Source organism: Anguilla anguilla, chromosome 14, assembly GCF_013347855.1.
Source record: "Anguilla anguilla isolate fAngAng1 chromosome 14, fAngAng1.pri, whole genome shotgun sequence".
In the NCBI taxonomy this organism is placed as follows: domain Eukaryota; kingdom Metazoa; phylum Chordata; class Actinopteri; order Anguilliformes; family Anguillidae; genus Anguilla; species Anguilla anguilla.
Genome location: NC_049214.1, coordinates 12,505,360 through 12,531,639, shown reverse-complemented (window position 1 = coordinate 12,531,639; position 26,280 = coordinate 12,505,360). Strand labels below are relative to the sequence as shown.

General features: G+C 47.0%; 1 protein-coding gene across 3 annotated transcripts in view; it reads left to right on the top strand.

The window, feature by feature from the left end:
• Positions 1-1,840: 1,840 nt before the first annotated feature.
• rasa1b (RAS p21 protein activator (GTPase activating protein) 1b) overlaps positions 1,841-26,280 on the top strand; it is a 30,971-nt gene continuing 6,531 nt past the window's right edge. Inside the window, exons 1-21 of one of the 3 annotated variants that reach the window (XM_035391370.1) lie at positions 1,846-1,991; positions 2,478-3,008; positions 15,034-15,186; positions 16,088-16,223; positions 16,867-16,937; positions 17,458-17,575; positions 17,827-17,858; positions 18,184-18,236; positions 18,854-19,004; positions 19,318-19,396; positions 19,505-19,628; positions 19,972-20,128; positions 20,582-20,669; positions 20,875-20,955; positions 21,887-22,044; positions 22,550-22,626; positions 23,125-23,297; positions 23,742-23,901; positions 24,309-24,451; positions 25,553-25,668; positions 26,047-26,133. In XM_035391370.1, the coding sequence (XP_035247261.1) occupies positions 2,482-3,008; positions 15,034-15,186; positions 16,088-16,223; positions 16,867-16,937; positions 17,458-17,575; positions 17,827-17,858; positions 18,184-18,236; positions 18,854-19,004; positions 19,318-19,396; positions 19,505-19,628; positions 19,972-20,128; positions 20,582-20,669; positions 20,875-20,955; positions 21,887-22,044; positions 22,550-22,626; positions 23,125-23,297; positions 23,742-23,901; positions 24,309-24,451; positions 25,553-25,668; positions 26,047-26,133 (2,684 nt within the window). In that variant the 5' untranslated portion in view covers positions 1,846-1,991; positions 2,478-2,481. Of the gene's footprint in view, positions 3,009-15,033; positions 15,187-16,087; positions 16,224-16,866; positions 16,938-17,457; positions 17,576-17,826; positions 17,859-18,183; positions 18,237-18,853; positions 19,005-19,317; positions 19,397-19,504; positions 19,629-19,971; positions 20,129-20,581; positions 20,670-20,874; positions 20,956-21,886; positions 22,045-22,549; positions 22,627-23,124; positions 23,298-23,741; positions 23,902-24,308; positions 24,452-25,552; positions 25,669-26,046; positions 26,134-26,280 lie in introns of all 3 variants that reach the window. The other 2 variants (XM_035391369.1, XM_035391368.1) reach the window with 2 other exon arrangements.

Below are 26,280 nucleotides of genomic sequence, written 5' to 3'. Positions count from 1 at the left end.
TGTGTGGTAGGTTGACCAGGGATAGACCTTATCAGGAAACAAATCAATATTAGTTTGGCCGCCCCTCCACCCATCAATACATCATTTGCACTATACAGAATAAAAGAGAACGCATCAATCATGTTTTTGATACACAATAAATAAGCATATAAATAGTCAATTAATCGAAATGGAAAGGTAATTGCACTTTTATTTACAAAATAAGGTTAATTCATGTTGATGTTACCTTATGTTGCATTGCAGCTTGTAGGAAAAGTGGAATATAAGAGTGATTTCTAATTTCTTTATAATCATTATGCAGGCCATTCCTGTATGTCTTAATAGTATAGTCAACATGACAGTGGTTTCATGAACATTTTCATTGTTTACTCTAAAACAGCACTTACATCTTGCTGTACATATTTGTAAAAATCGTTTGTGAAAGACACCATGGAGTCTTACACAATTTACTCTCCATAAATAAGTGACCCCATCCTCTGGCTCAGCAGGTGACAGTACATATGGCCTGCAAAAAAAAAAAAAAACCCAAAAAAGCCCATGTCACAAAACAGTGGGCATCCAGCACACATCCTGTTTTCATTTTCCATTAAACCAGAGTGACTAGCGTATAGAAAATTGAGAAATCAATATATGCAGGCTCGTATTTACAATTCACTGGGCCCTTTTCTCGCAAAGAGCCAGAGCTAGACTGCGGTGCGAAACTGCATTAGACTGGCCACGGCTCCTCAGACGGTGAAGATGGACCTTTTGGCTCCTGGGGTAGTATTGCTTTTCACACTCGTCTCCAGCCCTGACGATAGGTGCTGGCCAGGCCAATTCAAAAATCACAGGAGCAAATAAGTCCAGGGAAGGGGGGGGGGTTCTAGATCGACAGACAAGTACAAGACTGCTCGGGGCACGGGGTCTGAAAAGACTTGACAGGGACACACGTAGCGAGTGGCGGTAAATGTCAAGCAACATGTGTCCTGTCTACCCGATAAGACCTCCTTAATGGTGATGAGCTCCAAAAGGTGAAATGTGCAGGCTTGTGACTGGGTGAGAGGGTCCTGTCTGCCATGTTATCGGGAGGAAGAGGTAAGCACTGACACAGATAGAATGAGGGCAGCTCTGATAGTGGGTAGAGGAAAGTGGTTAGGTGCCAGAGGGCCAGTGGAGGTGATTAAATACGCCCCTACCCTCCGAGAAATCACTGAGCCGCCCTGATGAGGTCTGACAGAAATGCCCTACTTTTCTTGCAGCAGTGCTGATAATGACACACCTGGCCACATTGCTGTCAGTGCACATTATCTCTTTATTCTGTGTCCAGGGAACACCTTTTTGATTTACAGAGATGTTCACTCAAAAGGCTTTCAAGGCAGACATGTTTCTGAAATGAAATGAATGAGAGGGTATTTGATGAAATGTACAAAAATATAGACTACTTAAACTAGCATTTGGTGTAACAGAAACTGCTGGGTAAAGTGTGCATTTATATGTATATATATATATATATATATATATATATATGGACCGATCACCATAACACATGGTGATCTGTCAAATTGACTAATTTCTTATAGCTCATGTCCCTGTATTCCAGCATAATTTTGGCACGCCCAGTTATAACAGCGATTGAAAATACTGCATGCTTTAGAGCATCACAATTACTTAACAGTCTTTGTGTAACACTTGGGGTGAAATAAAATCAAGCACACAACCCCAACAGCCTCGGGTAACTTCAGAAACTTGATATCTGAAGCTGAACCACAACTACAAACTATCTCCTGATAAAAGATAAGATGGATTCAAGACGACCACTGTAGACTCGTTCTGCGCTCGCTTAGCCAGGTCTGCGCGTGAGCGAGCACGCGCTCCGACAGGACAGGACAGGACTGGACTAGAGGAGAGAGAGAGCGAGAGAGAGCGCAACGGCGGCAGAAAGCAACCAGTCATGTAATCAACAAAGAAAAAATAACTTGCACAAGAAAGAAGTACTGCAGTTTTTCTACACGGTGGGCTAATAAGGACATATTGGTTGTACCGAAGATTGTCAACGCAACAGCGTGACACTGCCGGAAAGTACATAGCTAACGTTAGCTACGCTTGGAACTCATCGAGGAAAAAAAACAGGAGCGCACACTGACAATAAACACACTCCCCGTCTAGTGGGCTGCCAGAGAGAAACTGACAAAAATAAGGAAATACAAGCGTTATCCGTCTCCTATTGTAGTATTTTAGATAAACTAGCCACTTTTCATATGTTTTCCTAGAACTCAGGCGGAACAATGAAAACTTGAAACTCTTTCGACGTTGCTTACTACTAGCTAGCTAAGAGCTAGCCAGCGTAGCTTTTTAGTAGTTTGAGTACTGCGGGGAGTAGCTAGCTAGCAGTGCTGTTTTCCAAGTTTTGCTGTTCTTTGTTTTTCCCCAGGAGAGTGTCGAAAACGGGTGGGGAAGGGAGGGTTCCCTTCTTACTTTCTCCCTTTTACGTTTTTAAGCAAAATGATGGCGGCGGACGACGGCAGTGAGGAGACGGGTTCGGTTTCGGCGGGGACAGGACTTGCAGGCGGAGGAGGCCCCGAGACGGCCCATTTTCCGTTCTCTACCAAGCCGAGGTTGCAGATCATTGATTCCGGCCCAGGGGCAGCTCAGAACCTCCGCCACTCACCGGACACGCCGCCGGACAACACACACTCAGAGATACTATTGTGTTCGGTGACTGGAGGGGATTTAGTGGGATCAGCTCTGTCCACCACTGGGAGTGGCAATAGTAGTGGGCACGCTGCGTTTGGGACGAGCTCTGGAACTGGGAGTGGAGCGTCCCTCTCCCCTTCGGAGGGATTGGCCAGTTGCATGTCGCCCACCTCCGGGAGTCCGGACGGGACTAGTGGCTTTCCCCCATTGCCACCGCCTCCGCTGCCCTCCATTTGCGGGACACTTGGCACGGTGGATGAAAGCGATGCGTTGGATGGGCAGGAATACGAGGAAGAGGAGGTGGCATTCCCACTTACCGCTCCGCCTACGAATCAGTAAGGATCTATTTGGTTTTCGTTTAAGATAAATAGTTTCATCCTGATCTGATGTTACGAGTTACTAACTAGCAATTCGCTAAGTTAAGTGCTAAGTGCTTTTTTCCGAAAATGTATTTTATTTTATTTATTTTCTTTTTAACAAGCCCACTCTATTCCTATTGAGCTTACCACAACTTGTTGACAACTGACGTCCCAAAATTGATCTCGCATTCAAATTTGGAGGGGTAAAAATACAGCTATATCGTTAGCCTTGCAGAACGGTGTGTTATTCTCAGATGAGCTAGCTATCTACTGCAGGGTTCATGTTTGCAGGAATTGTCTATGGCTCTAACTAATGCATAGTTATTTTTCTAGCTACTAGCGTTACGCAGTCTGTACAGAAGTGTAATGTCTTCACTCACATGAGTGATACGCTTGTGTGCATGTGGGGCGTGTGCATTTGTCTTAGGGCGGCATGCATTTAGCTAGCTAGCTGACCACCTTCATATCTAGAGCGGTGTGCTCAAATTCAACAAAGGCACTGTTAGCCGTTTCCTACCCATAAGTGTAGGCTATTTATACAGCTGACCATCATGTGTGTTATGAACACTTTTTTTTTTTCGATAGCATTGATCTAAATGACCGGTGCGCAGTATATTTACACGGTGTGTAGCTCTGTCCCTTAGTCACCCTTGTGCATTTTTGTTGTGCATTTGTCTGGATTGAACTTGCATGTGACGGAATGTAACGTTACTGCAACTGTCTACAGTGCTCATTGTGCAGTTTCACAATTCGGTGGACCCAGCGAAGTCTAGTAGAACAGAGAATGGTTCACAGCATTGAACCACATTTTGCATTAAAAAGCCGGCTATGTAGCTGAGTTACCTTGGTGGGTGGTAGTTGGGATGGGAGTGCATGGTGTCATGTCCCTGACACGAGACACTGTCCGCAGTCAGATTGTGTTTCTTTTTGTTAGCGTTTGAAGGCCTTTTTGATTGACCAACATGATATGTCGCCCACGTAGACAAACTTATCAAGTTTCCCTTGTGCTCACTGCAAGCCCACACAAAACATGGCAAATAGGTACCTGCTACCTACCCGTTATGGCAGGGAGGACACGCTGGCCTGCTGGTTTCCTTTGTGACACTGTCGGACCCTGGGAGGCTTTGGTGTGCATTGCAATGGCTGAAGTGCAGTCAGTTTGGCACTACAGTTTGGCCTGATCTAATCCCAGAGGGCTTGAGTCTTACGGAACACAGATCAGGGGTATCAAAGTGCAGTCCTGGAGGCCCACGGTGTCTGCAAGTTTTTGTGGTTTTTTTCCTGTAAGCAGCCAGTTTTGGCCTTGTACACAAAATGTGCTGACTCTTTAGCCGATCAATGACTTAAATGAAGCACTTAAATGTTGGAACATAGGTAAAAAAAAAAAATAGCAGATGCCGCAGCCCTCCAGGATGGCTGGTCTGGATTTAATGTTGGATTGCATTTATATAGCACTTTACCAGGAAGAGGAAAACTCAGTTTAGCCACCACTAGTGTATTGCACCCACCTGTAAATTCTGGATTCTTAAAGGAGTGGGTTGAACTCATAGATGAACTTAATGACTTTTGATTTTACTAAACGGAAGGGTACAATAAGGTAATTACTGTACAAAATCACCAATATGACTATTTCAGGAACTTTAAGTTGGAAAACTTAAAGTTAGCCTATTGTAGAGACTGCATTGTTCTGCAGTTAATCCAGTAATGCATTATTGAAGATGTAGTTTGAGAATGTAATTATTTTTTACAGTCAGAAAGCATTTAGTGAACTCCATCTGATGCCGTGTACCATTTTTTTAAACTTATGAATGCTGTGGTTTTAGACATACATGCCAGAGTTGGTTGTGCATAGCTGCAATAGGCTACAGCCTGTTATTTCTTTGACAGTCTCAAACTGCTTGTAGATTTGAATGACGCTGAGCATCTTAACAAAGCTGCTAAAATAGGGGAATCCAGAGGTTTCATCTTGCTAGGTTGCACCACTGTTAAAAGAGTCCTGTACACTTGCTGTTTGCATTGAGTGGCCCAGAGTTTCGGTTCCAGGTGGCTGTGTGGGTAAAAGTGCTCACTTAATACACAGCGTGTGCCCTTGGTGTTACCTGTTCGAGTTTTGGCTGCCATTAGACTGCTATAACTAGGGTTCCACTATGGCACTTGTACATTATCAGCTATCTCCAGTGAGAGGCACCTGTCGTGTTTGACGCTAGCTGTCCTCTAGAATGCTTGTGTGCCTAATAGTGTGGAAGTAACTTTTCATGTGTTCATTCAGTTATCAGTATAGTCAGGCTCTTGTTGAGATCTGGTGACTGCAAAGGCCATAGCATATGATTCACATCATATTCATACTCATCAAAACATTTGTACCCTGTGTATGGGGACATCGCCTTCCTTGAAGCGACTACTATCAGGATAGAAATGTTTTATCGTAGGTTAAAGGTGATCACTCAGAATAAATTTATATTGATTTCCAGCGACCCTTCCTTCTAAGGGGACCAGTGGACCCAAATCATGCCCAGAAAATGGCCACCAAAGCATAATAGAGCCACTGTAGGGGTCAAGCATTCAGGCCTATATTGTTCTCTTGGCGTATGCCACACATGCCCTTGACCACTTTTCGAGAGTTTGGGGAAGGATGACTCATCTGACCATATCACTTTTTTCCACATCTCTGTAGACCAGTGCCAGTGGTTTTTGCACCCCTGAACTCTCAAATGTTTGTTTGTCTTGGTAACGAGAGGTTTATGCGATGTTACCCTAGTATAATATCCCTCACTATATAATAGTCGATGGACTGTTCTTGCTGACACAGTCTCATCGCATCCTGCATTGACATTCTCTGCCACCTGAGGTTTCGCGTGTGCGCTTTCGACCACAATTTCCGACCCTGTTTACAAAGGCCTTTCCTGTGGATCTAAATGCAGATGTCACTTTTGTCACTGTTCGCATCGACACAGTAGCCAGTCGAGCAGTTTTTGTGATTCGGTCCGGTAGGTTCCAGTCGTTTGGGAACCGGTGCCATGTTGGTACAGGGTTTCAGTACCCAACCCTGTTCTTTAGGCAGGTACATTGTTTCTTGTTCAGTTAATTTCCAATCAGCCGTAGGCATTGGTATCAAGCAGAAGTTTGCCAATGTCATTTTCATGTAATGGCCACCATTTACTCAGCATTATTTGCCATGTAGCTATGTATTGCCCTTTATTGTGCCAGTTTATGTAGTTTTCTGGCTGTTGCTTTGATCAGCAGTAATCTGATTGATTAACCCAATAATAACCCAATAAGGTTTTGAATGCAGCAGTGCTAGTGTTTCCATGTTTGCATAGCTAAATAGCCTGGATATGAAGAGCTGAGAAACCTGAGTGAAATCTGCTGTCCTGTTATTGTAGTGCTGGCAGGCTGGTTTGGCTTCTGAATTGGTCATGGGTGTAAAAGCTTGTACTTACAAAGATAAAAATGACATATTTTACTCTAAGCATTTGAGATTCAATAGATAGTTGGCATGTTTCTTGCTCACCTAGTTTTTTTATGTAGAATGGAGATCCTGCCTATAAATTCAGACCATTGCAGGCCCTGGTATATTGCTAAGTTTGATTTTCTGAATGTTTATTTCAGCTGAGCAAACATGAAGGTGGGATCTTGGGGAGGTTTGGTGATGTGGTCTGACTGCAAACTGATATTGGATACATTTTGTAAGGATTGCCCAAGTTGTGTTCATTCTTTCTTTCATTCTTCATTTTCATTTAATGTACTCATTTTAATCATGGTGTGGGCTTGGAGAGTAGAGGGGTTTTCTGTTTGCATAGTACGCAGTTTATGAGTTTTTACACAGAGGCAGTATTTCTCTCTCTCTCTGCAATGCTAGCTTCCTGTGTATGCTAGTGGAGCCCCTTCGTTGTGGTGCTAAAATATTCTCCCTAATGATTAACAGGACATTTAACATCTGCCTGTAGTGTTTTATGGATGCTGTGGTGTTCAGTGGTGTGAAGGACCACTACTGTAGTGTTTCAGCAGGATCATGGGGCACAGCGTATGTATTATGCAATGGCATCTGGGTCCACCACACCTGTTAGCCTGATGTAAAACATGCAGTAGTCATGTGCATGGCTGAGTAATGTTTGCTGTTCCACACTGTGGGCAATTAAAGTCTAGTGGAGCATATTACTGTCAGCTGCCAGGGTCTCATTGATTTGAAACTGCTCTTGTAACTCTGTGGTAAATTATAAAGCGATTCTCTGAAGCCGTGGCTCACTCCTTGATGTGTCTGAGTGCCTAAAACTCAGGGCATCGGGAATTCATTTACACTAGCTGATATTCACACCAGAATTTATGCTGTGAAATTTTAGGTCAGGTATGTGGGTTCATCTATACAGCAGTAGAGCATTCTTCTTTTGGCTGAAAATCAGCAAAAGTAAATGTAATGTAGCGTGATTCTATAATTAAAAAAAATAATAATAAAGAAACAGTGAAAATCATTGTGTTTGTTTGCGTGTCAGAAAATCAGCAGTAATTAACACGCGTGTTGGGTTTCAGTGGAGATTGCTGCAGCAGAGAGTTGGGCTCTGGGTAGGGGCCTTCTTTCCAGCAGGCTTGATGAGAAGCTCCAGGCTTTGCTTTCATCACACACCCTTGTGTACAGTCGGTGCTCATTGGTAAACAGTGGAGCTGACAGCAGGATAAATATTTTTCGGATTCTCCAGCTCGGCAAAGAGGAGAACATGAATGCTCTTAATGTGCCTGTGAATGTAGCGCTGGGGCTAAAGCGAGCGGAAAGCTGGAAATTAGCCGTTGATTTTGAGTTTCCACGAGGATTAGAGCGGATTTGAAGTCATGGACTGCTTCATTAGGAAAGCTGGAGTTTGGGATCAGCGATTCCACTGTTTGAAGCAGTCATTCGGGGTAATCCCGCAGTGAAGTGCTAATTGAACCTGCGCTGCTCAATTTACACAAAGGCTGGACCCACATCCTCCCGCTTATGCAATATCCATCAACCCTTTTGATGCCTGTGACTAGTATGAATTTATATGTTTTTTTCAACAACAACAAAAAATTTCCCTACGTGCTCATTGTATAACAAAAAAAATCTGATTCATGAATTATATGACCAATGGAGAATGATTAATTTGCGATTAATTTGGTTAAAAAGCTGTGTGTTGCTTTAGGTGTGTCGTTGTGCTCACTGAGCCGCGTGGTGTAACAAGCTGAGAATTGTGGGAGGTGTAATTCATAACTGTTAGCCGCTGGTTTGGCGGCGAGCGCGTCTGCTGAAGTGTGAGTGTTTTGGGCGGGTTAGTGTGCGCTGAAGCTGACGGAGGCCCCGCTGCAGCAGGCCTGACGCGCGCTCCTCTCACCGCGAGGGCCCGTGAGGCTCGTCCTCGCTCCTCCGGGCCCTGCGCGGGGTCGCGTCCTGGACTGACTCAGGGAGCCACACGCTGACCTGCAAAGGGCTCATTTATTTTTATTTTTTTATGCTTAATTTATTTATCTCTACCCGGTTGGCGCTTTTGAAAGGCCTGTGGGTCCCCCGTGCAACTGCTTATCAATTAACCGGCCTTTTTTTCCCCCCCCGTTTGTTTTTGTCACAGCTGTTGAGCGTGTCATTTCCCCCTCCTGCGGGTACGCACACAGCGTGCATTCTCATGCTCGCTCTCCCACAGACTCTGTTCTTTGACTGATGGGTCCCGTGTTCAAGTGCTCTGTAGCGTTCTGCTGCACGCTCTTCTTGTTGCAGAACGGCTCCCAGCTTGGCTCCCTCCGCACTTTTAACAGGATCATTGACAGAGAGTCGTCTGGCCCCGCGTGACAGCGGGTCTGATGTGGAAACTTTAGAAAGTCCGCAACTGCAAGCGTTGACCCGTAATGGAAAATCAGCTGCAAGGAGCGCAAGTCAGAGCCTCTCCACAAACCGGGTCCTCCAGGTTGTTAATAGGTACATTTACTTTTGAGCTCATTCAGAACCCCCCAAGGTGTTTGTATTTGGGCTGAGTGGTGGAAATGAGATGAGACATGCTTCAATGGGCTGGTTGTAATTGACCTTTAAAGCCTGTTGTATGACAGTAGTGTGATGTTGGCTCGTGTGTGTGCAAGGTGCGGGCCCATAGCAGACATTGCGAGTTTGACACTATGGGGTGTAAGTATGGTGTGCTGTTGGGCACCCAGGGTCTGTGTTCTGCAAGCCCCTCCTCTCCACTCTCAAACTTTATTAGTTTTCACTCGGTGGTTCTATTCCAGGGGACCCTGATGGAGTGAAGCCCTAAGATGGGTGAAACGGTTCAGTGGTTCTGTGTAGAAACTTTATTATCTTTTTTTTCTTCTTTCGTCTCTGTACCCCTCTCCTATCCAAAAAAGAAAGACATTTCAAACCCCCCCCCCCCAGATGATATCCAGCTGGATTATTATGTCTTTTTTTTCCCTTTATTTTTCCAATGAAATAAATGAGCATGTGGGAAGTCCCCGTGGAGCAGAGCGAGGCCGGCGTTGCTCGCTGACCGAGAGAGCGAGGGAGCGGGAGAGCGGCAGAGCGGGGGCGAGCCGCGAGGCGGAGGAGCCTTTCCCCATCTGAGCCCCGCCGGCAGCACAGGACACGCAGCACACGCAGCACAGGGCCCCAGAGCTGGCCCCGCTCCTTCTGCCCGGCCCGGAAATCCAGGGGCCGCTCCTCGTCTGCCACCTCTTGTTATTCCCCGCACTTCAGCCTGGGGCAGTATGCTTCTGGATTTCTTTTTTTCTTTTTTTTTTGGACTTCATGTTGTATGGATATGCTTCCGGGTTTTTTTTTTTTTAAATAACAGGACCTTCTAGTCTGGTCGCCTCTGCATTTGAAAGATGTAAGCAAATGTGTTTCCTCGTCTCGTTCTCTTTGCCTGTTAGGAATGTGCTGGCCTTATTTCAGCGCTTCTGATGCATCACTATCTGGTCGTAATGTTCTGTCCACAAAGCTGTTCAGCGATGGTGTCTGCACCTGCGAGAGCGATCAGGGGAAGGAGACTGGAGTGTTTTTGCTTTGTTCACTTTCGAAAGGGAACTCTCGACAGGAGCCGCCTTGCTGGTTTGAGTAAGCTGCCGCTGTCGGTGAAGCTGTTTTTGTGTAGAATTTCCATGGACAGTGCGTAATGCTGCCAAGATTTTAGGTGCAGCTGGGTTGTTATCACATGCATAGAAAGGCCTCACTATGTGAACTTTTGTGCCTGAGCAAAGAGAGCATTTAAATCTCTTTTGGTTTTCAGGAATTGTTGGCCGCATTGTCAGCGCACCGTTGTCCATCAGTCTTGTAACCTGTATTCGCTGGGGTGTTTGTTCATCTGAAGGCACACAGGTGAAACCCAAAAGTGGCAGAATGAAAACGCAGCTCTGCGCTCGGCCGTCCTTCGTGGGGTTTGGTGTGCGGCGCGCGAAGCCGCGCGGTTCCGTTGTTAATCTGCGCAGAGCTGAGCGTGCCGGATGCGCCCGGTGAAGCTCCTCACCGCGGCGTTTCCTGCCGCGGGGAGGAGGATGGTGTCTCGCTGCCTCTCAGCCCCCCCCCCCCCCCTCTCTGTCTTCATCAGAGAGATTTGGCCTGGCGAGCGCAGAAGGTTTCGGTCATGCCTGTGACTTTAAGCACCGCCTGTATGGGCCTAACCTCAAAGGTCACAGTGGTGTGCACTTCATTTTTAAAAAACCAAAAATAACTCCTTGCTGAGCGGTGTTTTTTTAATGCAGTTTTTGAATCGATTCTGGCAAAGGTATGAATTGTCGGCATGGAATTGAGAACAGGTCCTGATAAAGATGAACTGCATAGCCTAGTCCTTTCTCATAGAGCGTTCACACCCGTGACTTAAGTGTGTGCGGTAGGAGGGGTGAGAGGTTTTTCTCAAAATACTCAGCGTGTGCAGGTACAGCCACCTTTTGGTGGAGCTTTCTGTGACCACAGATTCAGCAGATACAGGATGTCTCATTTGCCACTGAGGGCAGAGGTGGTTTCTAGACTTCTCTAATTCGGGCGTATTATAAAGGTTAAACTTCAGTGCGTGAGAGGAAAAAACCACAGACAAAATATGGTCACGTTTTTTATTTGTCAGATATCCAGTCCCAGAGAGGCTTGTTTCAAGGGTAAAATGGCTACAGAGCAGCAGTAAAGTGTGCTTGAGATTGGATTGTATTCTGGATGGGTAAGGTGAAATAACAAATGGCCTATCATAAAAAGCTGCTATTATTACACTGAGGCGGCACCATCATGACTAGGACCCGAGTCAAAACTAACTTCGATTTAAGAGTAAACAGCGTGGTGCCAGACGCAGTAAATCGCTCGCCTTAACAAGCATTGTAAACAGCCGCTCAGGCTGTTTCCCGGGGACCCTGTGAGGACCTGCGGATGTGGCGGTGAAGCGTTAACCCGAACGCCGCGTTGGGTAAGAGGTGCAGGAGAGGACCCCAGCACCACGGCGGTTCGTGCACAGACACGAGCAGGCATTCCTCACCACTGATAGCACTGAGCTCCCTCGCCCACTCCCGCTCTGTTTAGGCTTCCGCTGAGTTCGCCTTTATGTAACCAAAACTAGGAGGGCCCGCACTGCACCTGCAGCTTATCGAGGTGGGTTCATAGGGGGGATAAGGGGGGGGGGGGGGGGTCGGTCCATGGCTTGTCAGTTTTAATGTCTGAATTCAGGCATGCATTGTTTTGTTTCTTTCTGTCTTCCCAAATATGTGCGGCAGTGAATGTGACATGGCCTTAAAGTAGGCTATAAATAACCTTAGATTGAGCTCTGCCAAGGTGAGGGCGAAGGCTTGCAAAACATCTGACACAGTGGATAGCTCAGGCCAGTCGAACGATAGAAATATGAGCCTCATTACATGACATGATTTGCTTTGCCCACGTCCAGATGCCCGTATTCCGAACATCATACGCAGTGTAAGATAACCACATTTCCCATATTAGGGGTGTTACTGCAGACAGCCCTTCATTCATGCAAAAGACAAGATGTGGCAGTATAGTGTTTCAGCTGTACAACAAAGGTGAAATGCACTTTTATTTTAGAGGAGAATGGCCATTGAACGTTGTAATTGCATTTCACTTGGTTCAGCCCCTGCAGACTTTGCTGTTACCGTGTGGGTCGTCCTCGGTAACGGATGGCCTCAGCCTGATTGTTTGTCTGCCGGCTGATGGATGGTGATGTAAACCGGGGGGCTGAAGGGTCACATATTCCATCACTTTCACCCGCCGTTAAAGGTGTCCAAGCAAGAAACTGCAAGCTTGCAAACCCAGCTGTGGCTTATGGGCAGATTGTATTCAGCTGGTCGCTGTGTTCGTTCCGTAGCGGCACCAGCGACGTTTAATAACCCGCAGCTCGAAGTGCCAGCCACATCGTATGCGGAGCGTCGAAAGGAAAATGGCGACTGCGTTGGCATGAATCACGCAAAAAACCCACCTTCCTCCTGCATCCTTCAGTGTCTTCCTTTGGGTCTTTGTTCTGCTGTCTCAGCTGGTGAACTGAGGTGCTGGATATCCAGGGCTGTCTGAGTGTCCACAGGGAGACCAGCTGTTTTCTGTCCATTAGGGGTTGCAGGATGAGGAATGATTACTTCATCCGTTCCGTGCCCCTTCAAATTCCCATTGCCTCAATAAATATTCTGTTTCTGCACCTCTGTCACAGTTAAACTCTGGGGTTCATAGATAGGGTGGTGTAGTTTTGCTTACTGTGTTGGATCACATTACGTTAAGGTTCTCGATACGTTGGGTGAAGTGTTGTTTTTGTACATTGCTTCATCCCTGTAGAAGAGAGTGAGCTCATCCCTTTTGTCACTTGCTAAGTCTTCTCTCTTAATTTAGTTGGCTGAGTTGCATGCCAAGTGCACACGCAACTCAAGTGTAGACATCCTTGAACTGTTTTTAGATGTTCTTCTGCCGAGGGGCGCGGTGACCCAGGAAATCTCACCCATGAACCGGCGTGGGGGGGGGGGTGGGGGGGGGGTGGGGGGGGTGGGGGGGGTGGGGGGGTGTGTGGGGGGGGGGGCGGGCGGGGCGGGGGCGAGCAGAGCAGAGCACAGCACGGCTGGTCTGGGAACTCTTTATAGATGCGGCAGAGACGCGTGGCAGAGACCGCCGCGGTCGCAGCTCCTCTCTCTCTCTCTCTCTCTCAACGCGTAGGCGGCACTGCCAGTGCGGCAGAGTGGCCCCCGACAGCTGCAGCGCTCCAGCCACAGGAATGCGTGCCTAACGACGGCGCGGGCACTGCCCCCGGACGTGCAGCGCCAGGGCCACAGCTCTCTGCCCACTGGCAGAAGGCAGGGGCCTCATTAGGTGTTTACACATCGATTAACAGCGGCAATTACGTAGAGCAAACGACAGCGTGGCCACGGGTCAAAATCGGCCTCGCCGTTTGAGTTGCGTCCAGCCGCCGCCATTCCCAAGCACTGACGGGCTTGGCGGAGCGACAGGACCGTGTGACTTTAAACAGCAGATAGGGGCTCACTCATCGCCCTCAGTCTCTCTCTCTCAGGCTGAAGCTGGCAGAGCACCGGCTTCACCTCACGGAGCCCGCCTGCGCTTATCACTGGTCTCAGAACCCAGTCTCAAATCTCATAACATCTCAGGACAAATTCCTGTAGCGGTGATAAGCACACCGGGGACATGCCAGCTTTGCCGTGCTCAGTTCCCCGGAGGGCTCTTTACTGAAGCAGGTCAGAGCCTATAAAATCGCCTTCCTGTTTGTCTCACAGTTTGATTGACTGCCCTTAGACCCGCCTCCACTGTGCTGTGGCGATTGGTTTGTAAATATCGGTGCCAGAAGGTGGGCGGGTTTATCACTGCACTGCAGGATTATGGTGGAGAGCTGTTACCCTGGTGCGCAGGCAGAAGAAACGGGTGTATCTCATCAGTGACACAGCGTAACCTGACACAGCCTCAGGCGTAGCGAGTCCATACACAGACATCGGCCGCAGTCACAGTGAAATCATTGTGCGGACAGTAAACCGGTAGCGTCCGTGTTGTCATTTATTTTTGAGCACATTATGGAAGCTCTCGTCAGCTAAGCTAAATGGGTCACGCTTCATTTGAATATTAAAAGAGGCAAAGCCTGGTGCGGCTGGAGAGGCTGACTGAACTTCCCACCGTAAGTGACCTTTCCCCCTGGTGTGGCAGGCTGGGCGGGTGCTCTTTTCCAGCCCTTCTCTTCCCGGCTCTTCACGGCCAGCCCCTCCTCCTCCTCACCCTGCTACCCAGCAGCCCGCTGTGAGAGGGCAGCCTTTACCCAGCCAGCCCTATGGGAGCCTGCAGCCAGGTCCCCAAAAGCAGTGGCCTTAACACGTCATTCATCCTCTGTCTGCAGCAAGAAGCCGCAGTTTGGGAATGGAAAGGGGGGGTACCTGAACCTTCTTAAAACTCTGTATCAGTGTTGTGAGAAAAGCTGCTGTTTATGGGCCGTCAGAGTTTTGAATTGTTCCATGCTAATGCTGTGAGACACTGTGGCCAGTGCTGTGTTATGTATGCGCCATCTTGTGGTCTGACGCAGACTCCTGGCACCCTAGCCTCTACAGTTACAGTTGGACATTCGGCCTCTAAGAAGTTCACTTTTACTAGAACAGAGTCCTCAGCTTTGTTTCAAGGTTCTACTCTCGATGAATCAGCTTTTTCAGATTTGTGTTTACTTTTAGCTTCTTTGTCCTGCTGTGTTTGGCTTGTTCAGTAAATCTCAAAGTGGGTTTAATTGCTGGCAACCACCATTATTATTTATTTATTTTATTTATTTTTAATACATTTTTGATAAAAGTATGTACGAGTGGCATTTTCAGTGTGTGATTGTGTTATTAGTAAGTGTGATTGTATTGTTATGTGTTAATTTGTAGGTGTGTGTTGTTAGGTTAGTAGGCAGTGTGTGTGTATCTGAGTGTGTTATCAGGTGTTTTCACCTGAGAGAGTAGTTGCGTCGTTATCAGCCGCTGTCGAATAACACTCAACGGGCTGTGTTTACGCGCGCATGTTCCCGCTGTCGGTACCGCGCGATTGGCTGACGGCCCGCTCTCCGCCCCGCAGGTGGTATCACGGGAAGCTGGACCGGACGATCGCGGAGGAGCGGCTGCGGCAGGCCAGGACGCCGGGCAGCTACCTCATCAGGGAGAGCGACCGGCGGCCCGGCTCCTTCGTCCTGTCCTTCCTCAGCATGACCAGCGTGGTCAACCACTTCAGGTGAGGCGCCGCCCGCCCGCAGTCAGGCCTTACAGGTGAGAGAGTGACCTCCGCACGGACACTGATTCAGGACTGGGCCCTCCAGCTGTGCGAAGATGACCCAGCTGTTACTATGTAGGGGTGGCAGGAGTGCTAGTTACAAATGGGAGATTTTCATAAAACTGCTGTTTAAGTTCTAAGTTCATTTAAGTTCTACATTTATTTTTCTTTCCTTGTTCCACAATTTGGTGTATTTTTATTATTTCTGTAACATCACACAGGCGGCTGGGTAAGTTTGTGTGATAAAGCCTGTAATTGGTGAACGGGAGCGTGACACCTCGCCGCGCGTTTATGCTGATTTGTGTGCCGGCAGGGCGCGTCAAATTAAAGCTGGAGAAACATGCATTCTGAGTTAAGCGCCTGAAATTGACAGCTGAGCGCGTTTGGGGATGCGGGCGGCGCACGCGTCCCTCCGCTTCGTATCGGGTGATGAATGCTAAAGCGCCTGCGTGGGTCCGGCATTAGGGGAGTATCGCTCCGCACATTAAGCTGCGTCTGCGTCTGCGGCGCTCCTGAGCCGGGCCGCGCCGGAGCGGGATGGCACCGCCGCTAATGACGACGCCGCTTCGCCCGCTTAGCCGAAACGCGCCGCTGTCCGCCCCCGCCCCCGGGGCTATCAAACGACCCGACGAGGCGCGCTTTCGTTTTTCGTTACGCCGAAGCACGCGGAGCGAGATCGTTAACGTTCGCCGCTAATGGGGAGACGCGGGCGTCGCGAGGCTGTTTCGGACGAGCGTCCCGTGCGCCCCGGACCCGGCGTCTCCCCGCGGACAGCCCGCGCAGATTAAAGCGCACTAACGGGCGCGGCCGGGGGGGCGTGACTCATAACGGCGTTAGCGTGACTCTGTCTGTCTGTTCGCAGGATAATTGCGATGTGCGGGGACTATTACATTGGCGGACGGCGGTTCTCGTCCCTGTCGGACCTGATAGGCTATTACAGCTACGTGTCCTGTCTGCTGAAGGGGGAAAAGCTGCTGTCGCCCGTGGCTCCTCCAGAGGTAAGGCCCAGTGGAATTCAACTGCAAACTTTCAGAGTACAGCACAACCGAAAATAAAAGAAAAAACTTTTGGCTGTTTTCTTTTTTTAGAAATAAATAAGATAAATAAGTGTTGTATGTTCAAGTCCTGCAGTTTTGATTGAATCTTTGTCTAATTGGGGCCAAGCAAGCAGAGTTTCGGCTCTCTGAAAAAGCAATGAGCTTTGATTATTAATCCCTGGAAAGTGTTTGGTTGGACATACAGCATCCAGCACAATCCAGGCAGTGATCCCCAGGACGGTGATTGTTAAATGCTTGGTTTGACCAATCAGACCCTTAGAATACAGACCAGAGTTTATTTTGTATCAGGAACTACTAAGTCATGTTCAACATCCAAGTGCAACACAAATAGATGTAGTGGAGTTTTTTGCTCCCAGACCACCTGTATCAGGTTTGAGCCTTTAATTCACTCATTTTACATTGAGCTCCTTCAGCTGTAGGACGATTGCTGATTTCATTGTGCCCCAGATGTGGTGTGTGCGCGTGTTTGTGGGATTGCATGTGTGCGCATGCATATGTGTGTGTGCACTGTAGAGTGAGCTTAACGCACCTCCTGGCTGAGGTAACACAGAACTCCTGAGAGCTGAGAGTGTGTTTGTTCCAGCCCGTGGAGGACCGGCGGAGGGTTCGAGCCATCCTCCCGTACACCAAAGTGCCAGACACTGACGAGATCAGGTGAGCCTGACTTTGAAGCCTAGTTAAAGCTGACTGGAGGCCTGCTCCTTTAGGAATACTCCTCTAGACCTAGAAATCACATTCTGAAAGGCTACAGAAATAACACTGCTCTCAAGAGGCCATTCATAAATATTAAGAACATATTCAAGATGAGCGTCACATTAAGCAATACCGGTTTCTGGAACCACTTTTAAGCCTGATGTATATACAATGGTTAAATAAAAATAATGTTACCTGGGCTGGAAGTGGATTTGTGAAGGCGATTGCCATACACTGGTTTTTCACCACATCTTTAAACCCCACGGTTGCTCAAGCTTTTGGTCACTGGCGACACCTGCAGCCCACAGCATGCTATTACAGCGTAGAACTTCAGAAAGACAAAAAGCAGGTTTTAGGCTTCTGAACTGAATTAATTAATTTTATTCACATGTGTTTTGGAGAGTGGGGAAAAATAATTACACGATAAGGCCCGTGGAGGTGTTTAAGCTCTGACTGAACGGTTTTGTTTTTGTCCCATCAGTTTTCTGAAAGGGGACATGTTTATTGTTCACAATGAACTGGAGGATGGATGGATGTGGGTAACCAATGTGCGCACCGAGGAGCAGGGCCTGATTGTGGAGGACCTGGTGGAGGAGGTGGTGAGTCCGGAGAAGAGACACTACGCTACTTCTGCTTATTTAAATGTCCCTTTTTTTATTGCTCATTGGTTTTGTGAGGGGTGGCCATTTGCATTCATTAGATTATTTGTATTTCAGCATTTTTTTGTTTCACCAGAAATTAGTGCAGAGATGAGTAATGTTTTATTTCAGGTCAGCCGTGGTATTTGTGTTGAAGGGAAAGTCGTTGTGCTCTGTGGCGTTTGTGAATTAAATCCTGTGCTTGATTTCAGGGTAGAGAAGAGGATCCACACGAGGGCAAAGTGTAAGTAGTCCCTAAGTAGTGTAGTAGTAGTAGTAGTAAGTAGTGTCTATGTCTGAAACTCCACTGTGCTTAAGTGTACATTTTACACCTCCTGGTCGCCGTGTCCACACTGCTTACAGTGGGTAGCCCGTAACTCATAGTCTCATCACAACGTTTATGCAGAAGTCGTGTGCAGACATCCATCGTTATGCTTGCGTATTAAAGGCTCTGGCCTTGGCTCTGGGCACTGTCAGGTACTGTCAGTTTAACTCCACAGCTGATGCTCAGTGGTAAAAATCGAGACTTTTTCTGCTGTTCCTGAGAAGAACCTCTGCCCTCTTTCCAGGTGGTATCATGGGAAGATCAACAAACAGGAAGCGTACAACCTGCTGATGACAGGTACCTGGCTTTCTGGGAACTAGGGCCAATGGAGATATCAGCACTGTTGAAATAATACTGTCCACTGGTGGTTTTCTGGAGAGCAGGAGTTTAATTTTAGACACTGCGTTTTAGCAGTATTCTAGTTATGTTCTAGTTTGAGATGACTTGTGGCTTAAGACAGAAAGTAGTAGTATTTACACTAATCAATAAAAATGCACGCTGTTAAGCCCTGACAGGTGGGTTTACCTCACAGAAAACAAAAAATTTGGAATGTCATGTCAAACCCCAACTAAATTCATTGGTCAGCACAATAGATAATCTGTTGCCTTTTTCAGTAAGGGTTATGTAAGTACGCACATTTAAAAATATTGCTTTTGCGCAGTTTATCTTTAATGGAAAAGTGAGTTATTTTTCACATGTATAATTAGTCATGCGTCCGAAAGAGAGTTATTTTCAGTGAGGGTTTTATTGGTACAGAATGACAGCTCTGCTTGAACGTCGGCTGGCTTTAACAAACGGAGGCTGTTAACTGTGAAAGACAGACATATGCTGTGAGGTGATTTTGGGTAACAGTTTTAACATTTCAGAATATTGTTTTTTTGAAGAGTGACAGTTTGTTTTTGCGTTTTTCTCAGTCGGGCAAGTTAGCGGTTTTCTGGTGAGGCCGTCAGACAGCACGCCAGGGGACTACTCCCTGTTCTTCCGCACCAGCGAGAACATCCAGCGCTTCAAAATATGCCCCACGTCCAACAACCAGTTCATGATGGGAGGGAGGTACTACAACAGGTAAAGACCCGCAGGGATTCAGTAGTCACACTAGCTTTAGCCGTTATAGAGGCTACTGGCTCATTGTGTTTGCTTGGAGAACTTCCAGGACTGTCACATTGCTTGTTAAAGTCATAATCAGTTAAACTGAAGAGTCATTTGAATGAACTCTTTAAACTGTTGTGACAGTCAGCCTACCATTTATTGCTTCAGATGATGTCGACCGCGGATATTTGCCATTTGGGAAAAGGGTGCTTGACAATGGGCAGAGTTTGATTTAAATTGAGCCTAAGTGTCTGAACTAATGATCTTGTCCCTGGTCTTCTGCTGACAGTATTGATGACATCATCGACCATTACAAAAAGGAACAAATTGTTGAGGGGTATAACTTGAAAGATGCAGTATCAGTCCAGGTAAGGCCAACCAAATTGCACTAAACTGATGTTTTCTTTTTTTTTTTTTTTTCAATGTGCGATGCTGGCATCTGGGAGTGTGAGTGTTGAGACTGTTGCTTTTCTCAGCACCAGGAACAAGTACTGTCTGACGTGGTGGACGGAAGAGAAATCTATAACACTATCCGACGTAAAACGAAAGACGCGTTCTACAAAAACATCGTCAAAAAAGGCTACCTCCTATTTAACAAAGGTTTGTGCTGTGTTTAAAACAAAGCTGACAGCTGTGACTGGACTATTGTTGTGAGTTCAGTTCATTGATTTGGCCCCTTAATCACTATAATGCTGACAGGTCCCTGTGTCTGTAATCTTGCCTGGTTATCAGTATTGATTTGGCCCCCTCAATCTGTAATCCCATCTTTCTGTCTATTCCAGTTTGGCCCCCTCTGTTATATAATGCCATTGTCTAGTCTGCGTACTGTTTTGATCTCTCCTGTATGTAATGCTGCTGTTCTGTCAGTGTGCTGCTTTGGCCCTTGCTAGCCCTGGCCCCTGCGTTCTGTCTGTCTGTGCTGATGTGGCCCCCTGTGTCTCAGGTAAAGGAAAGCGGTGGAAGAACCTGTACTTCATCCTGGAGGGAAACGACGCGCAGCTCATCTACTTCGAGAGCGAGAAGCGCGCCACCAAGCCCAAGGGGCTGATCGACCTGAGCGTGTGCTCCGTGTACGGCGTCCACGACAGCATGTTTGGCAGGTCAGCAGCTTCCTGTCCCCGCGCCGACGCTGGAGCTGGGACAGCCCTCTGTCTTCTGTCTCAGAATCTCCCTCTATCTGTCTCTGTCCCTCTTCTCTTTCTCTCCCAAAAACACAAGACAAGGGTGCTGCTTTGCCTGCAGGGAGATTTAAACGCGGCCTCCTAATGTGAATTGTGCTTCACTTGCATTTTCACCCGCTCAGTGTCAGTCCTGAAGCTCTGGTGCTTATCGGTGAGTCTGCACAAATCCTTGGACAGCAATGAATGGGTAACCCTTAGACAGTGGTGCTAACTTCAAAAGGTGATGCAGTAGGTGCCAGTTTGGGAACACTTGAATTTGACAGTGGAGAATTCTGAAAGGCAGCTTTAGGTTGTTTCTTTGGTGTTTGTGAAATTGTTGTAGTTTTTAGTTCTTTAGATTTTTATTTTTTTAATGTATTTTTGTCTTTGCAGGCCAAACTGTTTCCAGATTGTAGTTCAGCACTTTAGCGAGGAGCAGTACATCTTCTACTTCGCTGGAGAGACTCCAGAACAGGCACAGGTCTGCTTCATGCTCATTTATTCTGCTCGTCCTGTGCGTTGAGCATTAAAGTAGTATCTCTCCAGCCTGCACGGCTGGCCCTCTGGGTTATTCTCATTACTCACGTTAAACTCCTCTGTTCCTCCATCTCAGGACAGCGTGTATGTGAATGCGTTTGCCTTCGTGCGGTTGTTCGTTCTGATCTGTTCTCATTGGACGCTTGCAGGACTGGATGAAGTGCCTGCAGACCTTCTGCAGTAATCTGAGGAAGCCCACTCAGCCGTCCTCAAACAAGCGCCTTCGCCAGGTACCGAGTTCCGCCGTTGCACAAACCTCCTGCTCTTCTGGCTGCTGTCTTCTCTGTAGTAAAGGCCGGTGAGGCTCGTGGGTATTGTAGTATTTAGTGCCATTTGACATACCAAACTGATGGGAAAAACGTGATTTCTCTGAAATGGAGTGGAAGCATTAAAATAAGCATACGGTATCCTTTAATCATCCGGGAGCCTCTTGTAAAATTAGAAGTAAAAATTCCAATGTAAATGTTGAATGGGGAAAACATGGCAAGAGTGAGGGATGAACTTGAACAAACGCACATACTCTCCAAGTGAGAGAACAGAGTATATTTGAGAGCACGAGTGGTTTTGTGTGAGAGCAGGAGCAGGACACTGGAGGGCATGCATATATTTTTGCATGAGAGAAAAGGATATCTGCGTGAGAGAAGGAATTAATTACTCTGTTCGTTTGAAAGTGAGTCATTATGCACAGGCCTCTGACTGGTGTCAACAGGGAGAAGGGAGATTTCATCATTGTTAATGTCAAGGAAAGCAAAGGAGATTGTGGAAATAGTTTGGAGTTATTTATTTTATCATTTTTATTTAATTTTGTTTTGGGGAAACTGCAGCCTTCAGTGACACGCCATATGCTATTTTGCAGTGAAAAAGCAGTGGTTCTGTTCTGGGTCAGCCAGCTTTGGCTCCGCCTCTCCAGTGGAAAAGCAGTGGTTCTGTTCTGGGTCAGCCAGCTTTGGCTCCGCCTCTCCAGTGGAAAAGCAGTGGTTCTGGGTCAGCCCGTTTTGGCTCTGCCTCTCCGATGGAAAAGCAGTGGTTCTGTTCTGGGTCAGCCAGCTTTGGCTCCGCCTCTCCAGTGCAATATTGCCGTTAGTGTGCTGGGGTTCTGTCACAGGGCTTTATTTGTGCAATGCTTCCAACTGAGGAGCTTTATGTCCATTTCTTCTTCAGGTGAGCAGCTTAGTCCTGAACGTGGAGGAGGCCCACAAGCTCCCAGGAAAACATTTCACCCACCCCTACTGCAACATCTACCTGAACAGTGTGCAGGTGGCCAAGACCCACCCCAGAGAGGGCCAGAACCCCGTGTGGACAGAGGAGTTCATTTTTGAGTGAGTGCTCCACTCCCTCACACCTTTCCTCTGTACTCCTGTAGTAAACCTGGCTTTTAAAACGAGTCAGGACAGTGAACAGGAGAATCAATTGGTTCCCTTTGATAATCCGAAAATAAAGTGAGTTTGCATCCTGTAAGCTTGTGACTCAAAATGTGCAGCTTGCATTTGCATGTCTGAACATCTCTTGTACTCTCATGACTATTTTGCATTATGCATTATGGGGAATGCAGTTCTAATATACATCTGAAATGTGTGCTAATATTTTCTTATGAACAAATGTGCAAATGAAATGTGTACCTTTTTTAACAATGTATATTAACTTGGTTGTGATTAATTCCCTTATCCTCCACTAGAGGGCTTGCTTTTTTGCTACATTGTAATGGTCCCTAACCCTAGTTACATATCTTCTGTACCTTCTAATATCTGTGGAAGAACTGATGTATTGCTGTATGTTGCATACTATTGGCCGTCATTTGAACTGTCTTTTCTTATGTTCCACCAGCGACCTGTCCAGTGAAATCAACAGGTTTGAAATCAGCCTGAGCAACAAGTCCAAGAAGAGCAAAGAGAGTGATATCCGTAAGTCTGTTCCTCTTTGTCTTAATTAACAGTGTTCTTAAGCTGTTTTTTACATGAGTGTTTTGGTCATTGCTTCCTGCCAGTATTCTGGTGCTCTGTGGTCTTTCCCGTAGTGCAGTAGAGATGATGTGTGCGGTCTTTCCCGTAGTGCAGTAGAGATGATGTGTGCGGTCTCTCCTGTAGTGCAGTAGAGATGATGTGTGCGGTCTCTCCTGTAGTCCAGTATAGGTGATGTGTGCGGTCCCTCCTGTAGTGCAGTAGAGATGATGTGTGCGGTCTCTCCTGTAGTCCAGTATAGGTGATGTGTGCGGACCCTCCTGTAGTGCAATAGAGATGATGTGTGCGGTCTGTTCTGTAGTTCAGTAGAGATGATGTGTGCGGTCTGTTCTGTAGTTCAGTAGAGATGATGTGTGCGGTCTCTCCTGTAGTGCAGTAGAGATGATGTGTGCGGTCCCTCCTGTAGTCCAGTAGAGATGATGTGTGCGGTCTCTCCTGCAGTGTTCATGCGGTGTCAGCTGAACCGGCTTCAGAGGGGCCAGATGATTGACGAGTGGTTCCCCCTCAGCTCCCATGTCCCCCTGAAGGGCATCGAACCCGGCTCCCTCCGAGTCCGGGCGCGCTACTCCATGGAGAAGATCATGCCAGAGGAGGAGTACAACGAATTCAAGGAGGTGGGAGAGCCATTAACCAATCACTTCAGCAGTGAGCTCACAGACATGCCTGCAGCCATCTCCTTAAGTATAACTGCAGCCATGCCATTAAGCTGTGCTCAAGCACTTCCCAAGATATTCAACAAAATGCTAGCAGCACTTTATTTTATTATATTGCATTTCCAGCATTCATAACAGATAGTAAATGTCAGTTCCATTCACAGTCAAAACCTTTTAAAATAATGCCTAAATACTCTCGTGATGCAGTGAAAAGCTGACATTCATTGCAAATGGAATAACCGCATCTTCATAGTTTTTTTTTTTACCGAGTTGCATTATGTAGAAAAGTGGTACATTACTCTAAGTAGATTTTTATTATTTTTTTATTTTGGTGAGAGAAACGTTGTCAGTAAAAAGCCCTGTGTCGTGATGGCGCTGACCTGCGCGTTTGCCCCCTGTGCCCAGCTGGTCCTGCTGAAGGAGTTCCACGTCATCTACGCTCTGGCCCACGTGTGCGGGCAGGACCGCACCCTGCTGGCCAGCATCCTGCTCAGGATATTCCGGCACGAGAAGATGGAAGCGCCGCTGCTGAGGACGCTGAACGAGCGGGAGATCAGCGTGGAGGGTGAGAGCGCTCGACAGCCGGCCAGAGCAGGGCTCGCAGCGCTGCAGGGAAGGCCAGGGTGGAGGATGTTCTGTGGCCAGGAGACAGACCTGGGAAAGGGAGAAATGCAAACAGGAAAATGTGCAAATCTTAGAACATTAAATGACAGAGGAACATTGAAGTCAGAACTGTGAAGGTCAGGAAAATAAACCTGCAGATTGCATAGATTAACTTGGATGGTAAGATAGATAAGCAAAAAAGAGAGAGATGAGGACACTTAAATAACACGTGAATGTGGAAGAGGAGAATGTCGAAAGGCAGGAACGTGTAGCGTCAGAGCCCTCAGACGGGTAAATAAAAATGAAAGGTGAGCGTAGCGTGCTGAACGCCGCTCCGGTCTCTGCCCCCCCCCCCCCCCCCCCCTCCAGACGAGGCGACGACGCTCTTCCGGGCCACCACCCTGGCCAGCACGCTGATGGAGCAGTACATGAAGGCCACGGCCACGCCCTTCGTCCACCACGCCCTCAAAGACTCCATCCTGAAGATCATGGAGTGCAAGCAGTCCTGCGAGGTGCTTCCGGCTGCTTCCGCCCGGGCTCTGTCCCACCTGGCCCGGCTTTGGCTGAGTCATTTCCCCTCCTTTACACTCACTCATCATCGCTCAGGGCTCCTCTGCACTGGAGTTCAGTGTGTCGCGTTCATAATGGAGCCTTTCATCCCACTTGGTCTGATTTGCTGTAGAGTGGGGTGGGCCAGCGACTGGCCTCAGTCATGACTTGTGACTAATGTGCGGCAGCAGCTTCTCTCTCCATTACTCATCACACATCTGCCGAGCTGGAGAGCGAGGGGTTTATGCCGCCAGTTACATTGGGCCATACCAGCCTTAAGTGTACTGTGAATTCTGATAGTGTGAGTGTACTTCAGTGAGTATGGTCACGGTCACCATTTTAGTACATTTCAGTACATTGTTGCCCCTGTCTGAGCATTTCAGTTTGTTTTTGTCTGGCATCCCCGTTTTTGGGTCAAAGCCGCCTTGGCAAAATCTAAAAATTTCATACAGCTCCCAAGGCCAAATCTGAATGCAATAAGGCCAAAAACCAATTCAGCATACAAACTATCAAAGGGCATCATAAAAAACAAGTCACAAGCGAAAGGAGAATGTAACTGAGAAAAATCTTCATACCGAAACCTATTGTTCATACCATAAAGTAAAAAATATGACGGGTACTGGCAAGTGCTCAAATTTTTGGTTGAAACCAAAGCATTTCATGCCTTGAAAAATGGCTTGTACTGGTAAATTCTCAATATATGAGAATGGCTGTATGTAGCTAGCTAGCTAGCTAATTCAGTAGTAAAATTAGATTGGAAATTATTTAGCTGGCTGAGACTTATTATTGGCCAAATTGATAATTGAATAAGCAGTAACCTTCTGAATAAATAAGGGATTCTTTTGTTAGTCTGAGCCAGCTGTACAGTTCAGACTGTAATGCTCTTCAGCATTATTTCCACAAGTGTGGATGGGCAACATTTTTCCCCTCTCCAGAGGGACCACGGCCTGTTGATCATAAGGCCAGGCACGAATGGCCTTGCGGGTATTTGGAAAAGGTATTAAGGCCAGAATAGGGGGCGTTCGAATGCTGTTTAAACCCTGAAGTCCCCTTTTCCTCCTCAGCTGAATCCCTCCAAACTGGAGAAGAATGAAGACGTGAGCCTGAATCTGGCGTACCTCCTCAACATCCTGTCCGAGCTGGTGGAGAAGATCTTCATGGCTGCTGAGATCCTTCCGCCGTGAGTGGATAATAAATGTTTTTGTGTTTGGTTGCTGTTTCAAATTTAAGTCAGCTTTACAAATGGGCAACATGCCTTGATTATTCTGGGCTGTTTTCTAACGGACAAATCGGTAAATTCTTTTGAAATGATTTATGTTTAATATCTAATGCTCCAGTTGAGAGGAGAGACAGCTCTTACCACACCAATCGATAAAAACTTTAATCGATTAATTCACCATTCAAAACATTGCAATTGTGAAGATTATTGTACGTCCTTTTTTAAACTTCTCTATTTCCATTCTTCGGTTTTACATTTTTATGTATAGGTGCAGGTTCTTGTGAAAAACGAATCCATTCATTCATACGTTCATTCATGGTTTCTGTGTTGGCATTGCAGGACATTGAGGTTCATTTATGGGTGTTTACAGAAGTCTGTGCAGGAGAAGTGGCCCAGAAACACCACCATGAGGACTCGAGTCGTGAGGTGAAACATTACCCGAGTGCCACACGCGCAGAATTACTGTTACAAAGAGTCACCATCTTCACAGTTAAAACGGTGTTTATGTGTCCACCCATTTCGTAATGAGCGGTCCTCGTACAGTGAAGGAAAGTTCAGTTCTTTCCCTTAGGT